The 18,080-nt window shown below is 42.2% G+C and overlaps 1 protein-coding gene across 2 annotated transcripts in view; it reads left to right on the plus strand.

Annotated features, from left to right (window-relative positions):
- Nucleotides 1-18,014, plus strand: part of SNPH (syntaphilin) — a 47,890-nt gene extending 29,876 nt beyond the window's left edge. For both annotated transcript variants that reach the window (XM_075276938.1, XM_075276937.1), the window contains exons 4-5: nucleotides 8,519-8,668; nucleotides 16,288-18,014. In XM_075276938.1, coding sequence (XP_075133039.1) covers nucleotides 8,519-8,668; nucleotides 16,288-17,239 — 1,102 coding nt within the window. In that variant the 3' untranslated portion in view covers nucleotides 17,240-18,014. The remainder of the gene's footprint in view (nucleotides 1-8,518; nucleotides 8,669-16,287) is intronic.
- The last annotated feature ends 66 nt before the right edge of the window (nucleotides 18,015-18,080 follow it).

Here is an 18,080-nt window from a genome sequence, read left to right on the forward strand (position 1 = left end):
TGGTTTTATTTACACTTTAACCCCTTAACAAAGATCCAATACTGTGCAAAAAATGTTTTTTCTAAGTCTCCTTATTCTGACACCCATAACATTTTTTTATTTATTTTTTTATTTCTCCATGTATAGGGCATCTTTTCTTTGCGGGACCAGGTGTATTTTTTTAGTTATATACCATTTTGGGGGAATTGCTAATGCTTTGATCACTTTTTATTCAAATATTTATTAGAGGCAAAACAGTGGGAAAAAAAACTAGGTTTGGCACTTTTAGCTTTTTTTTTTTTTTTTCTTCCTTCCTCCCCTCCACCTATTATGAAGTTTACTGTATGGGAAAAATATTTTTATAGATTTATACACCGGGCGTTTTCGGGCAGAGGAATTCCTAATGTGTAAGCGTTTCACAGTATTTACAGTGTTGGCCAAAAGTATTGGCACCCTCAGCCTAATACTTGGTAGCACAACGTTTAGACAAAATAACTGCGAACAACCGCTTCTGATAACCATCAATGAGTTTCTTACAATGCTCTGCTGGAATTTTAGACCATTCTTCTTTGGCAAACTGCTCCAGGTCCCTGAGATGTGAAGGGTGCCTTCTCCAAACTGCCATCAAGAGATCTCTCCACAGGTGTTCTATGGGATTCAGGTCTGGACTCATTGCTGGCCACTTTAGAAGTCTCCAGTGCTTTCTCTCAAACCATTTTCTAGTGCTTTTTATAATGTGTTTTGGGTCATTGTCCTGCTGGAAGACCCATGACCTCTGAGGGAGACCCAGCTTTCTCACACTGGGCCCTACATTATGCTGCAAAATTTGTTGGTAGTCTTCAGACTTCATAATGCCATGCACACGGTCAAGCAGTCCAGTGCCAGAGGCAGCAAAGCAACCCCAAAACATCAGGGAACCTCCGCCATGTTTGACTGTAGGGACCGTGTTCTTTTCTTTTGAAGGCCTCTTTTTTTTTTTTTTTTTTTCCTGTAAACTCTGTTGATGCCTTTTCCCAAAAAGCTCTACTTTTGTCTCATCTGACCAGAGAACATTCTTCCAAAACGTTTTTGGCTTTCTCAGGTAAGTTTTGGCAAACTCCAGCCTGGCTTTTTTATGTCTCTGGGTAAGAAGTGGGGTCTCCCTGGGTATCCTACCATACAGTTCCTTTTTATTCAGACGCCGACGGATAGTACGGGTTGACACTGTTGTACCCCTGGACTGCAGGGCAGCTTGAACTTGTCTGGATGTTAGTCGAGGTTCTTTATCCACCATCCACACAATCTTGCGTTGAAATCTCTCGTGAATTTTTCTTTTCCGTCCACATCTAGGGAGGTTAGCCACAGTGCCATGGGCTTTAAACTTCTTGATGACACGGTAGACACAGGAACATTCAGGTCTTTGGAGATGGACTTGTAGCCTTGAGATTGCTCATGCTTCCTCACAATTTTGCTTCTCACGTCCTCAGACAGTTCTTTGGTCTTCTTCCTTTTCTCCATACTCAATGTGGTACACACAAGGACACAGGACAGAGGTTGAGTCAACTTTAATCCATTTCAACTGGCTGCAAGTGTGATTTAGTTATTGCCACCACCTGTTAGGTGCCTCAGGTAAGTAACAGGTGCTGTTAATTACACAAATTAGAGAAGCATCACATGATTTTTTTCAAGCAGTGCCAATACTTTCTCCACCCCTTTTTTATGTTTGCTGTGGAATTATATCCAATTTGGTTTTTTGACGATTCTTTTTGTGGTTTTCCATTGAAGACAAATTAAATGAAGATAATAATACCAAAGAATTTGTGATTGCAATCATTTTCTGACAGAATTGCAGGGGTGCCAATACCTTTGGCCAACACTGTAGTTCTGTGAATGCCGCTCAAGCTGTTGTAATGCCCGGAGGTTCTGCTGCAATATTAGAACATGGAGATTTGCTGTTATCATCCCAATCCAGCAGAGGGAGTCCATTCCCAGCTAGAAATAACAGTTACGGTATGCTTCAGTCACATTTGTGCCTGGTATCCATTCATCGTGAATCTGCCTTAAGATCAGAAAAAGTTTAAAACCAGTTTGTTTAACCCCTTCCCGCCGATGGCACTTTTTGACTTCCTGACCAAGCTCGATTTTTCAAAACTGACATGTGTCACTTTATGTGGCAATAACTTTGGAACGCTTTAACTTACCAAAGTGATTTTAAGATTGTTTTTTCGTAACACATTGTACTTCATGTTAGTGGTAAATGTTGGTTGATATGTTTTGTGTTTAATTATGAAAAAATTGGAAATTTGGTGGAAATTTTGAAAAATATGCATTTTATAAAGTTTGCAATGATGTGCATTACATACAGATAGTCAGACCGCCAAAATTATATCCTAAATCTCATGTCCCAGATCTCTGCTTTATGTCGGCATCAAACTTTAGTCACCCTTTTAATTTTTACGGACATTATAAAGGTTTACAAGTGAAACAACAATATTCAAAATTTTCAAAAAATTTCCAAAACCCATTTTTTAAGGGACTAATCCAGTTATGAAGGCGTTTTGAAAGACCCTTGTATTAAAGCCCCCCATAAATCACCCCATTTTCAAAACTGCACCCCTTAAATAAGCCAAAACAACATATACCTAGTAATTTAACCCTATAAGTGCTTAACAGGAATTAATACAAAATGGAGGTGAAATTTTCAAATTTGAATTTATTTTACTAATATTTTCGTTTAGCCCTAGAATTTGCACATTCACAAGGGGTTAAAGGAGAAAACGCATCCCACAATTTGTTAGGCAAGTTCTCCCGACTACCATAGTACCCCACTTGTGGGTGTAAACTAATATATGGACGCACAGCGAGACGCAGGAGGGAAGGCGCGCCAAAGAGCTTTTAGAGGGCAGATCTGGCTGGGATCAGTTTCAGGAACCATGTCGCATTTACAAAGCCCTTGAGGAGTCAAAACCGTGAAAACCTCTAGAAAGTGACCCCCCCATTGTGAAAACCGCACCCCTCAAAGAATTTATCAAGTGATGTTGTGAGCATTAGTAACCCCGAAGTGAATGTGTAAGCTGTGCGGAGTAAATTGGGTACACCAAATCCCATTCTATTTTCCCACTAGCTCCTATGACACGGACGGGGAAGAGCGGCATTCTGGGGGATCAGCGCTGGTGTATTATCTCTCATAAGCTCTAAATATGGGGTGCCCCCTGAAAACACTCGCACCGCTTACACATTTCCTTCTAGTCGCAGCCACTTATGTCCTAATGATTTGGCGACTTTTGGGGTTTTGTCTTCACATTGTACAAGCTAGATTTTTATTTTTATCTTCTGGCAATGTGGCCATATGAGGGCTTGGTGTTTGCGGTATTAGATGTACTTTTCAATGCCACCATTTTGGGGCCTGTAACTTATTGACTACATTTTATTAACTCTTTCTGGGTGGGATGTAAAAGGAAACATCAATTCTAGCATTGCTTTTTAGCATTTTTTTTTCCCGGGCAGCGTACAGCATAAGTAACACGTTACCTTTATTCTGCGGGTCGGTACGGTTACGGCGATACCTCATTTATATGATTTTTTAATGCGTTGCTATTTGTGCAGAATAGAATTCAATTCAGGGAAAAAAATCTATTGTTTTTGCATCGCCATCTTCTGAAAGGCATAACGTTTTTATTTTTCGCTAGACAGAGCTGGTTGAGGGCTTATTTTTTGCGGGAACACCTCTTCTTTTTATTGGTACCATTTTGGTTTTCATCTGACCATTTGATTACTTTTTATTGAACATTTTGGAAGGGAAAGGTGGTGAATAATCATTATTTTGTGCGGTTTTCTACGTTTTTTTTTTTTACGACATTCGCCGTTCGGGTTAAATAATTTAATTTTATTGTTCAGGTTATTACGGACGCGGCGATACCAAATATGTAATGTTTTTTTCTATTTTTCTTTATTTTACATAATAAAACATTTTATATGGGGAAAAAGGGATTTTTGGGGCTTTATTTATTTATAATTTATTTTAAACTTATTTAAACTTTTTTATTTTGACTTTTTTTTCACTTTTTTTTTCTGTCCCCATGGGGAATTGAAGCAGTGATCGGCTGATCACTGCTTCAATAGAGATACGCTGCAATACACGTGTAACACGTGTATTGCAGTGTATAGGAAGCTGTCAGCCTGTGTAGACGCACAGGCTGACAGCTTCATTTACGGCAGGATCGTCCAGGCGCGAGGACGGGGTAAGTGAAGGGGCAGACCCGGGGTCACTGATCAGACCCCGGGCTGCCTCCTACGAACACCGGCACCCCCCGAAACCGGCGCGGGGGGTGCCGATCGGCACCATAACAAAGTGAAACCCCGGAGGTGCCGGTGGTCATGTTGATCACCGGCATCTCAGGGGTTAACACCCGCGATCGGACCCGGTTCCGACCGTGGGTGTTACGGGGCATTGTCAGCCGTATATTAAGGCTGACACCCGCTGTGCATGGTGCGCACACAGTTTCTGTGTGCGCACCATGCATCCGCAGTAATAGTACGGCGGTTTGCGGGAAGCCCTTCCCTGCAGCGCCGTACTATTACGGCGAATGTCGGGAAGGGGTTAAAAACCCATTCATTTCAGTGGGTATTTAAAACAATCCGCAGGTGTACGCTCGTTTGAACGGAGACCAAAGTCGGACTTGCAGGACTTTATAAGAACCCAGTAGAAAAATATTCCTTCAGCACAAGAGGTCTATCGTAAAACTTGACTTTTATTGGAAAAATATAAAAAATAGGTACCAGACATAGGAAAAAAGATGTAGAAAAACTTACACGGTCAATTCCAAGTATGCACGTGTGGTTGAAGACAGACAAGCCTACGCGTTTCGGGACATCCGTCCCTTACTCATGGCAATACTTGCCATGAGTAAGGGACGGATGTCCCGAAACGCGTAGGCTTGTCTGTCTTCAACCACACGTGCATACTTGGAATTGACCGTGTAAGTTTTTCTACATCTTTTTTCCTATGTCTGGTACCTATTTTTTATATTTTTCCAATAAAAGTCAAGTTTTACGATAGACCTCTTGTGCTGAAGGAATATTTTTCTACTGGGTTCTTGCATTGTTCCACCCCAGCCGGGGGTGTATTTTTTCGTGCACTCTTGGTCTAGCTGATTCTCTTCAAGATTTATGGTGAGCTGTGGACTGTGTTTTTTCTTGTGCATTTGCAGGACTTTATGTACGTACTAAAAATTAGGATACACAACAGACCGCCTCAAAGCCATTTTTTTTATATATATATATATATATATATATATATATATATATATATATACATATATATATATATATATATATATATATATATACATACATATACACTCACCGGCCACTTTATTAGGTACACCTGTCCAACTGCTCGGTAACACTTAATTTCTAATCAGCCAATCACATGGCGGCAACTCAGTGCATTTAGGCATGTAGACATGGTCAAGACAATCTCCTGCAGTTCAAACCGAGCATCAGTATGGGGAAGAAAGGTGATTTGAGTGCCTTTGAACGTGGCATGGTTGTTGGTGCCAGAAGGGCTGGTCTGAGTATTTCAGAAACTGCTGATCTACTGGGATTTTCACGCACAACCATCTCTAGGGTTTACAGAGAATGGTCCGAAAAAGAAAAAACATCCAGTGAGCGGCAGTTCTGTGGGCGGAAATGCGTTGTTGATGCCAGAGGTCAGAGGAGAATGGCCAGACTGGTTCGAGCTGATAGAAAGGCAACAGTGACTCAAATAGCCACCCGTTACAACCAAGGTAGCCAGAAGAGCATCTCTGAACGCACAGTACGTCGAACTTTGAGGCAGATGGGCTACAGCAGCAGAAGACCACACCGGGTGCCACTCCTTTCAGCTAAGAACAGGAAACTGAGGCTACAATTTGCACAAGCTCATCGAAATTGGAGAATTGAAGATCGGAAAAACGTTGCCTGGTCTGATGAGTCTCGATTTCTGCTGCGACATTCGGATGGTAGGGTCAGAATTTGGCGTCAACAACATGAAAGCATGGATCCATCCTGCCTTGTATCAACGGTTCAGGCTGGTGGTGGTGGTGTCATGGTGTGGGGAATATTTTCTTGGCACTCTTTGGGCCCCTTGGTACCAAATGAGCATCGTTGCAACGCCAAAGCCTACCTGAGTATTGTTGCTGACCATGTCCATCCCTTTATGACCACAATGTACCCAACATCTGATGGCTACTTTCAGCAGGATAATGCGCCATGTCATAAAGCTGGAATCATCTCAGGCTGGTTTCTTGAACATGACAATGAGTTCACTGTACTCCAATGGCCTCCACAGTCACCAGATCTCAATCCAATAGAGCATCTTTGGGATGTGGTGGAACGGGAGATTCGCATCATGGATGTGCAGCTGACAAATCTGTGGCAACTGTGTGATGCCATCATGTCAATATGGACCAAAATCTCTGAGGAATGCTTCCAGCACCTTGTTGAATTGAGGCAGTTCTGAAGGCAAAAGGGGGTCCAACCCGTTACTAGCATGGTGTACCTAATAAAGTGGCCGGTGAGTGTGTATATATATATATATATATATATATATATATATATATATATATATATATATATATATATATATATATATATATATATATATATCATTGAGGTCTTTGGAAGGTGGATTAAGACGGATAGTCATCTGTCTGTTTTGCAATCCGTTTTCCCCTCTGCACATGCTCAGAATGAGGAAGGAAAAAGAGAAAATGGATTGATCAAAAAGAGACAATGTTTTATTAATCTAGCAATATTTTAAGAGTCTATTGCCATCTTCTAGAATCATAATCAGTAAAGCTGTTCCTATTTTACTCAGTTGTCTGAGTGAGTTTGTTTTCGGTCACCCGCACCCCTTAGACTGTGACTAGTATAAGTAGAGCAGAGTTACCTAGCATTGTATATAATAGAATACAGATGTTTAAAACTACATATATACAAGTATAAAGGTTAGTTAAAGGGGTTTTCCAGGCCAATTTTTTTTTTTCTTAAACTCTGTTAGTACTATAGGTTAATAAGTACACACATATACTTTTAGCAGTGATTTCTCAGTGATTTCTAGCTCCTGTTATCCTCTGCATTTGTTTACATGGTTTTAGTTCCTGCTATGTAGTTTCCTGTGTACTTTCCACACTTTGTCACTGCTCCCCCCCCCTATCATCCTCTCTCATTCTGTTACCCCCCCGTCTCCCTAGCTAAGCTACCCTGCCCACTACTACAACCTTTTTCCCCACCATCAACACCCATCTCACACACACACACTATCGCATCATACTTGCCTATCTTCTGCTCTGGGAGACGGCTCCTCCTTTCTCCTTCACTGTGTGCAGGCTGGAGTCACTGCGCACAGACCAGAAGTACCTGTGAGGCCTGCACAGTAGAGATGGAGTGCTATCTTGTCACTTGTCTCACAGACACAACGTCTCCAGCCTCCAGTAAGCGCTTGGGGAGGAGCTGTTCCTGGACAGGAAGGCTAGTAAGTATTTATGGGGTGGGGAGTACTGAGAACGTTCCGTTTCAGAAGCGGTGAAACAAAATGTTATCGGACTATCAAAGTGTCACATGACCGCTCCAGGGACATGGCTAACTAGTCTCTGCCCGCGATTTCGTCTGTGTGTTGTTGTTGTCGATGATCTGCTTATATTTAGCCAATTACTGCTGTCCATGATCCGCCTGCTCCGGCGTTTCGGCTCTGCTACATCTCTGCATATGCACAGCATACCCAGCTATATCTACATCCCTGCATATGGACAGCATACCCAGCCGTGCTACATATCTGCATAAGCTCTGCTACATCTGGATATTTGGATGAAAGGGGTTTTCTTATGTTAGTGTCTGAGCAGTTTCTGCGTTATAAACGGTTGAACAGATTTGGCTGTGATTTGCCACAGTTCTCGCCCCCCTTTTAGAGCCTGAACCCCACGTTCCCCCCTCTTACTCACACAAAGTGTGCACCCCCATATACCCCACTTGCCCACACACAGCCTGCGTGTTCTCTTCTCTCCTCACATTCCATTAGACGCCATTCTTGGCAACTTCCACACTGTCCTGTGCAATCCGATATAGTTCCGGAGAGTGATCCTATCGTAGTCGGCTCAAGGACCTGTGATGATGTCATCAAGGGTCCTTTAGACTAATATGAAGCTAAATTCATTCATAGCGGTCGTGAAGCCATGTAATGTATCAAGATAAAAAGTAGCCTATGTTTTAATCAAGGTTACAATCTATCTATGTGCCAAATTTCATCCAAATCCATTCAGCCGTTTTTGTGTGATTGAGGAACAAACATCCAAACTTTCACATTTCTAATATTAGTAGGATTATACATTTTATTTTTTTTAAATATATATATATATATATATATATATATATATATATATATATATATATATATATGTAAATTTAGTAATTTTTTTTTTCCTGGGAAACCCTTTAAGTAGCTGCTCTTAGGTTTATAAGATTGCTTTTGTTTTAAATTACTGCCATATGACTTTTTTTTTTTTTTTTTTTTTTTTTAAAGGCGTTCAACTAAATATAGTCTGTGCAGTGAAAACCATGGAATCAAGCCACCTACGCCCGAGCAATACCTCACCCCCCTGCAGCAGAAAGAGGTCTGCATCCGGCACCTGAGAGCAAGGTTAAAAGACATGCAAGATGCTCTACACGAGAGGTGGGTTTGGCTGTCTTCTCCTATTTGATGTCAGCCATTCGCTCTTTAAACCCTTAAACTACATCGATTTTTATATTTTGTGTTTTGTTTCTTATTCCAAACCTTCCAAAAACCTTCACTTTTTTGTAGTTTTAGTGGCTATTTTTTACAGGACAAATGCTACTTCCTTTTGGCACCATTTAATACTCCATATGATGTACTGTGAAGCTAGAAAAAAATTCTAATTGCAGTGTAAGGGTTTTTTTAAAAAAAAAAAAAAAAAAAAAAAGCAATTGCAGAACTTTCTTACAGAATTCTGTTTTTACAGCGTTCATAATGCGTGGTAAAAATGACACACAATCTATATTCTGTGGATCGATATAATCACGGGGATACCCAAATTATATAGCTTTTATTAGGGTTTAACATATTTTACAAAAATTCAAAACATTGAATTATTTCTTTCCATTGTCATATTGACAGTCATAATGTTTTTTTATATTTACATGTATGGTGCCGTGTCTACCCTGCTTTAGCAGGGCAAGTTGTAGTTTTTATTAATAACGTTTTGGGGATTATGTAACCTTTTGATCGTTATTTATTAGTTTTGAGGGGTGGTGAAACAACAAAATTATTGGCAATTTTTCTCATTTGGATATTTTTCCACTGCTTTTCACTCTATGGGATATGCCTAATTTGATTTTAGTTTTTGTTTTTTATTTTTGTGTGATCTTGGGAGAGGGGAGTGATTAAACTTCAGACGCTCTAAAAGGGATTCTACCATTAAAACCTCTTTTTTGTGGATAAGACGTCAGAATAGCCTTTAGAAAGGCTATTCGTCTCTTACCTTTAGATGTGATCGCCGCCGCCGTGCCATTCCTTAGAAATACCGGTTTTTACCAGTATGCAAATTAGTTCACTCACAGCGATGGGGGGCGGGCCCCAGCGCTGCAAATTCGATGGGGGCTTCCCCACTCCAGCTCGAGAACACGATCCTGCGATGCCTCTATCTTCGGCTGGATCCTCCCCTTCTCTGTCGTCTTCCTCCTGCGTCACCTCCGACGCCTGCGCAGTTGGCTCTGCCAGTGAGACACCAGCAGAGCCGAGTGCGAATGCCGGCCGGCGGCCATTTTTGGGAGGCCACTCCTGCATTGAACTACAAGAGCATTAGCGGCCTCCCAAAAATGGAAAGCACAGCTCATCATGCAAAGAATAAGCCCTCACTGAAGCTAGGTTCATACTTGCGTTCGGGAGTCCGCTTGGGGATCCCCAAAAGGAAACCTAATCAGTTTAAAAAAGCAGTTATCCATGGACCCCATAGCCTTAGCTATGTCAACAGAAAATAAACCAGTTATGAATTTTGGAAGGCTGGAAGAAAATACTAGGACTATCCTGCATACTTAAAGGGTTAAGATAAAAGAAAAAATATATATCCTTGTACCGTGTTAGCCAGTGGATATGAAATGAAAGAAATTTTCTGAGAGAAGTCCTCAGTAGTTGATACCTTTTTTAATGGCTAACTCAAAAAGTTTTTTGATGACATATTTCGAGCTTTCGGGACTACTATAAAGGTCCCTTCATCAGGATGGTATAACACAATGTCTGAAGGTAGGCATATATATACAGAGAAACGGAGTGTTAGATGCAAAATAGATGGAAAACAGAACATAAACAGTTTAAAAAAAAAAAAAAACATATATCAGTTCACAGGAAAGTTCTCTGGGTTTATGGCTTCTTTGATCAGTGACGTGGTGTCTAGTGGTTATAAAAGGCCATAAATCCCTGGGCCCTGTTTAAACCTTGTTGGAGAGTGCGAAGGGTCGTCATAAGTTTAAATTCCCATATGAGGCGATCTTTTCTGTCTCTGAAATTCCCCCTTAGTACCAGGATCTTCATATCCTGGGTCATATTATGATTTTGATTACAGAAGTGTTTTGGCACCGGGAGGTCCATTCTTTGCTCTCTAATCGTATGTCTGTGTGAGTTCATCCTCATCCTAAGTGACTGTCCTGTCTCACCTACATACAGGCCCTCAGGACACTTAGTACACAATATCAAATACACTACATTAGGTGTGCTGCAGGTGAAGTTACCTGGGATCTTGTAGTGTCGATCAGAGTTCGGGATCTTTATTTTGTCCGTAGTCAGTATGTGCGGGCAGGTTTTGCACCTCTTCTGTCCACATGGAAATGTTCCTTTGTTAGTTGGAGGTGACAGTGAGCTGCTAATAATCATATTCCTGAGGTTTGGTGGCTGTCTGTAACACAGGAGAGGGGGTTCTGGAAATATGGATTTTAGATGGTTGTCTTTTTGCAGTAGTGGATGTAATTTGCGTGTAATTCCTCTCAGCGTCTCCAGGTGGGGGTTATATGTGACAACCAGGGGTACCCGAGTGTTCTCCTGTTTGGTATTGTATTTTAATAACTCTGATCTTGGTGTTCTGGTGGCCCTGGTGATTTGGTTATCAATTGTTCTTGGATGGTAACCCTGCCTCAAGAATGTGTTTTTGAGGCCCCCAATGTGCTTGTCTCTGTCCACCGGGTCTGAACATATGCGTTTCATCCGAAACACATAAAGAAATCCATTGTCTACAGCCAAGCCATCAGATACCATCGCATATGGTACACACATTCTTGAGGCAGGGTTACCATCCAAGAACAATTGATAACCAAATCACCAGGGCCACCAGAACACCAAGATCAGAGTTATTAAAATACAATACCAAACAGGAGAACACTCGGGTGCCCCTGGTTGTCACATATAACCCCCACCTGGAGACGCTGAGAGGAATTACACGCAAATTACATCCACTACTGCAAAAAGACAACCATCTAAAATCCATATTTCCAGAACCCCCTCTCCTGTGTTACAGACAGCCACCAAACCTCAGGAATATGATTATTAGCAGCTCACTGTCACCTCCAACTAACAAAGGAACATTTCCATGTGGACAGAAGAGGTGCAAAACCTGCCCGCACATACTGACTACGGACAAAATAAAGATCCCGAACTCTGATCGACACTACAAGATCCCAGGTAACTTCACCTGCAGCACACCTAATGTAGTGTATTTGATATTGTGTACTAAGTGTCCTGAGGGCCTGTATGTAGGTGAGACAGGACAGTCACTTAGGATGAGGATGAACTCACACAGACATACGATTAGAGAGCAAAGAATGGACCTCCCGGTGCCAAAACACTTCTGTAATCAAAATCATAATATGACCCAGGATATGAAGATCCTGGTACTAAGGGGGAATTTCAGAGACAGAAAAGATCGCCTCATATGGGAATTTAAACTTATGACGACCCTTCGCACTCTCCAACAAGGTTTAAACAGGGCCCAGGGATTTATGGCCTTTTATAACCACTAGACACCACGTCACTGATCAAAGAAGCCATAAACCCAGAGAACTTTCCTGTGAACTGATATATATATATATATGTGTTTTGTTTTTTTTTAAAACTGTTTATGTTCTGTTTTCCATCTATTTTGCATCTAACACTCCCTTTCTCTGTATATATATGCCTACCTTCAGACATTGTGTTATACCATCCTGATGAAGGGACCTTTATAGTAGTCCCGAAAGCTCGAAATATGTCATCAAAAAACTTTTTGAGTTAGCCATTAAAAAAGGTATCAACTACTGAGGACTTCTCTCAGAAAATTTCTTTCATTTCAGGGTTAAGATAGTGAAGGATTTATACAAAATGTAATTATTGTAATGACTTAAAGGGGTTATCCACGACTAAAACTCTGCAACAAAGATCAGCTGTTCTGGGCATAGTACAGGGAGCTGGAAGCAGACATCTTGGTACTCGGTGTAGTGGTTTGGCTGCACTATTATAGCTCCCATTCATTTGAATAGCAGTTGACGCTAGGTTCACACCTGCGTCCTGGTCTCCGTTCTGTGCTTTCCGTCTTCTGCATGCCAGAAGACGGAAAGCACAGACCGGGTCCGGCCGTGAGCGGCGGTGAGCGTTTTATGCTCTCCGCCGCGAAACCAGATTTTTTTAATCCGGACACATAGTACTGCATGTCCGACTCTGTGTCCGGATTAAAAAACCCGGTTTCGCGGCGGAGAGCATAAAACGCTCACCACCGCTCACGGCTGGACAGCTTTCTCACCCATTCAAATGAATGGGTGAGAGACTCCTGCAGGTTTCCATCTCCTGCTCTGTTTTATGCAGGAAACGGAAACCTGCATAACGGAGTGCCGGGCGCAGATGTGAACGAGCCCTGAGCTGCAGTAGTGCGGCTGAGCTAATGTAGACTGAGCTATCTATTTTTGGCCCCCACTGGTCTCCGTTTAATAACCTATCCTAAGGAAGCGTATTTAATTTTTGGATTTGTTTAACCCTTTTAGGCTGAGGCCAGATGTTAATGAAAAGATGTAGATTTTGCTGTGGTTTTTGCTGAGCTTAAATCCAAAAATTTTCTTTGAGGAATGAGAAATACAGATATAGCAGAGTGAACCTGAACTTCTGTAATTGGTTAAACTGGTGCAGTGTGATATCTTATCACAGGAGACAATGGGAAAACATTTTAAAGAGACTTTTCATTGTTTGCTGTGTTCTGTGATAAGATCTCATTGTAGAAGTTTGGATTAATTTTGGATTTGCTACATACGGTATATAGGAATGTTTATAGGAAGAACTTCTATTTCTCTCTTCTGCTAAATCCACACCTTGGCAACATCAACAGAATGCTGCTTTTCTGCTATGTGTGGCCTCAGTCTAAAAGGGTGACTAAAACAGTCAACAAGTTTTCATATTCTGACAATATTTGTCATTTAATAAATTTTGATTTAACTGAATGTTTATTGGAAAATTAACAAAAAAAGGTCAGGTAGCAGTCCAGGGCATGTCCAAAAAATATGTTGTAACGTCCCATGGGCCTTCCCAAAAAACCAATGGGATCATTTGATTAAATGTGTGCCGAAGCTAGGTTACGATACTAGAACATTGAGAATTTTATTTTGATTTTTCCTTATATATGGTACAAATGGATGTTTTGGCTGCTTTCAACCAAATCACCTGCCACAGTGGAAGGGGAATAGGTCTTCTAGCTTTCCCATCTAGTTATCTACTTGTGAGTGGGTAGAGCCGTGGGCACTGGGTTTTGGAACAAGCAATAAGTAGCCGATGCAAGACCCTTAGTGGATGTGCCCACAAGACTAGAGATGAGCGAGTAGTATTCGATCGAATACGACTATTAGATCGAATACTCCTATCGGTTGAATACCACGCAGGGAAAATCCATTGAATTCAATGCAAAAACCTCCTCGTGCTCCTCATCCTGCTACTTCCGGAACTTGGAGGATCCAAGGTGTCGAACTTTGGTTTCCATGGAAACCGGAACAACATTCCCATTTTTTCCCATAGACTATAATAGGATTCGATATTCGAACGAATACTACTCGCTCATCTCTACACAAGACAAAGTTTTTCAAAAGGGGTAGAAAGGGAAACCTGAGTGAAGTGAAAGGTATGTCACATGTAGTGGTGAATCTGTACCTAATGGTAAGATGCCTGAGATGGAAGAGAGGGTATTGTTGAGAGAGTGGAGTAAATGTACGAAGACTCCGTTGAACAGGGTCAACAATGTTAGTGAGATGGAAGACCTCCGCAGTCATCCAAATGCAGACCCTCCTGCTTTGAAGGGTAAAGAGGATGGGAGTTAGGGCTGAGCCGAGTGATGCTAGGGAGAATCGCTGTCTACGGTGTAACCATATGTCTCTTTGAAATCGTATTGGACCAAAAAGGAATTGCATTGGGGGAGCTCCCCACAGCAATGATGAGGGATAACTGTGGGATCCAGATAGGAAGAGCTTCAGATTTGGACGTCTCAGTATAAATACATTTTGTAATATACTTTATTAACACATTCTGTCTCCAAACTGTGAAATTCTGCCTCTTTAATACATTTTATAATGTACTATACTAATAATGACACAAACACTACCAGAAAATCAAAAGTTGTCCAAAAGTTTAGTTACGCTTTAAAGAGATTATGGTAGAAATTGTAATCCATTTGTATGTTGCCCCCCGAGTTGGTAACATACAAATTCACACAAATTCGGTAACTCCCCTGGAACTGCTCTACTTTTTTTTTTTTATTTTATTTCCTCCCCTCCCCATCTACCATTCATGAGCAGTCAGTTCAGTTTTTATGCTCGAAATGCTAATTGATCTGTTTACTGTTTAAGTGGGCGGTCTCAGGCAGGAGCAGACGAGCATCATGATCTGAAGATCTCCAACTTGGCTATGGAAACAACTGAGTGCTGTACTTGGGTTCGCTCCGATGCTCTGATTTAAGTGAATGGGTGAACGGATCCTTCACATCCAGCACAGGCATGCATACATTCAGTTTGGCTGTGGACAGACTGAATTCACGTTGGGGGAGCACACCACTGCTCTCGGGATCACTGGGAGTTTCAGCATTCAAGCTTCTTATGGAAAGCGGATAAATACTGTTTGAGGGCCATTAAAGGGGTTAACAGTATAACACCCCCTTCTAGCTGTCACACAGTGTACTGTGCCCTCAAATATAATGCCCCATTGTGATGCCTACACAGTATAAAAATGTCCCCTCGTGGCCCACGCACAATAAAGTCACAGGCTCTGTGTAGTTTAATAGGGTTATGTTATTATTAGTACAGAGGAAGAGACATCCTAAATAACGGCAGGATAGCTGCTCTGTGATGTAGCCCTGATAACCCTGTGCTTCTGTGTGGCTAATATAGGTTATTGGGTCTACAGAACAGAACATCTCTCAATATTTCTGATCTCTTTGCCACCAGCACCTCCCAGCGTTTTTTTGCAGCAGTTTTTTGAGTCAAAATCAGGAGTTGCTTAACAAGGATTGGAAATTATATAGGAAGCAAAATCGGACACAGAGTACTGCATGTCCGACTCTGTGTCCGATTTAAAAAAAAATGGCTCGCCACGGACAGCATAAAACGCTCACCAGCGCACACGGCCAGATGGGTTTGAAAGATGCCTGCAGGTTTCCGTCTCCTGCCCTGTTTTGTGCAGGAAACAGAAACCTGCAGAACAGAGACCTGGTGCAGATGTGAACGAGCCCTGAGATGAAATATATAAGGAAAAATATATCTTTGTATCGTATTAGCCAGTGGATATGAAATATAAAGATTGAGTCTTCAGTAGTTGATACCTTTTTAATGGCTAACAAAAATGATGACAGATTGCAAGCTTTTGAGACTACTAGGTCTCTTGATCAGGCATGGTATGACACAATTTCTAAAGGCATGCATATTTATACACAAATATAAATGAATGTATAATTATGCATGCCTTCAGAAATTGTCATACCATGCCTGATGAAGAGACCTAGCAGTCCCGAAAGCTTGCAATCTGTCATCATTTTTGTTAGCCATTAAAAAGGTATCAACTACTGAAGACTCAATCTTTAGATTTCAGATGAAATATACTGCAGCCTCCGAGCTATCAGTAAGCCAGCACACTTCTGGTCCTAGCTATTGGTGTGACTGTAGTATATGGCATAGTTCTAAGGCAGTATTATGTATAAGTAAGGCAAAATATAATGTTGCCAAACATCTGTAAAATAGGTCTGTTCTTTTCATTGATTCTTATGTCCCTGCTTCGCTATGTTTTAGAGACTCTGAGGTTGATGAGCTGAAGTGTCAGCTGAGCCGGATGCAGGAAGATTGGATAGAAGAGGAATGTCACAGAGTGGAGGCGCAGTTGGCTTTGAAAGCTGCGCAGCGAGAGATTCAGCAGCTTCGGGAAGTCATGGAGAGCGTGCGTGGTCGTCTGGGGGAAGAAGATATGGGGATGCAAAAGTACTTTGCTGACATTACTATTCAGAACCGAAAACTGGAGACTCTCCTGCAAAACATGGAGCTTGCACATGATGGTACCATACGTGGTGCGGAAGGTGGAGGCTCTGCCGGGGATTCACCAGCTAGGTCACTAACACGTAGCTCAACGTATACCAAACTGAGCGAGCCTCCGGTTGGAGATCGCCACTCTCAGGACACTGGAGATAGTGGGTATGCTGCCCCTGATGATAGCAGTGCTGTGTCCTCTGGCACGGAGTTCTACCTGGGGGAAGGCCCCTTGTGTCTTACTGTCCAGCCTCCACCATTGTGTGCAGAAGCAGCTGTCCAGGCTAGCAGCGTCAGTGATTGTGGGGTGCAGACAGATGAAGCTGTGGACAGCCCAGAACCTGATATAATATTAGAGAAAGTACTCCAGTCACAAGCTGCAGCTAGCCCCACAACCAAGGACCCCAAAGAGCCAGAATGTGCAAATTCTGACCTGAGCTGTGTGGTTCTGGTCGCAGATGGCACTGGTAACACTGAAAATGCAGAAGGCGAGGATCCTGATGCTCCTATTAGTTACTGGAGTCGACATTTTGTTGTGGACCTGTTGGCAGTTCTGATCCCTGTGGTACCTACTGTAGCCTGGCTGTGCCGCGCACAGAGGCGTCAAGGACAGCCAGTATATAACATTAGCTCCCTGATGCGTGGATGCTGCTCTGTGGCCCTACACTCCATCCGCAGGATCAGTTGTCGCCCGGTTAGTGCCTCCAACAGTCAGCCCTAGCCTAGGCACTGCCACTGGACACACTACTTAGCACTTTGTAGGACTCTTGGGGGAGGGTTGTTGTGGCAGAGTGAAAAGATATCCTCTATTCGAGGCCAGTGCAACCCTGCAACAGTAACAGACATATTTCCCAAGCTGTAAGATACAGTAAACTTCCCTAAAAATTGGTTGGTGGGAATGTATGCTCTTCCTGAGACTGGGAGTCATTATGCAAGTCGAATTCTGGCCGGCATGGTGCACTGTGTATTTCTGGCATGGTCTGCTACAATAATTTTTTTGTATATACCTCTAGAACTGATAAATAGATGCTGCTGACCTGAGTACACAGGTCACCTGTTCATCTGCCATCGACAGATCTCTTCTTCCTGCACCAGGTCCTTTAGTGTCTATATCTCCATCACAGAGTAATTGCCACGTGTTAGATGTACAGGAAACCTCCCTGCTCTCATGTAAACCTTGTACGTACTTGTGATGATGTGTATGCTAGCATCCCATATGACCTGACAGTCTGTGTGGGAGCAGTGTGTGGCCATTGAATGTACTATGTACATATATGTTGTATGTGGGAACTAGTGCTGTGTATACATGCCCTGGGCTGGTCCTGACTGCACTTGTTCTAGTGTCTAATCTTCACTTTGGTTGATTCGGACCCCTTTATCCTTTCCCCATTACCATGCCCTGGCTTTTGCTGCAGCTTCTTTCCTCTTTTTTTTCCCCTCATTGCTCATGTGACCTTGCAGTGTGGCTTGGAGCATTGAGCTCCTGTCCCAGAGCATGACCCCAGTCAGGTACACACTCGGCTTCCATACCTACATCCATAAGAGTGTGAACTGAGCCCACC

This window comes from Leptodactylus fuscus, chromosome 6 (assembly GCF_031893055.1).
Source record: "Leptodactylus fuscus isolate aLepFus1 chromosome 6, aLepFus1.hap2, whole genome shotgun sequence".
In the NCBI taxonomy this organism is placed as follows: Eukaryota; Metazoa; Chordata; class Amphibia; order Anura; family Leptodactylidae; genus Leptodactylus; species Leptodactylus fuscus.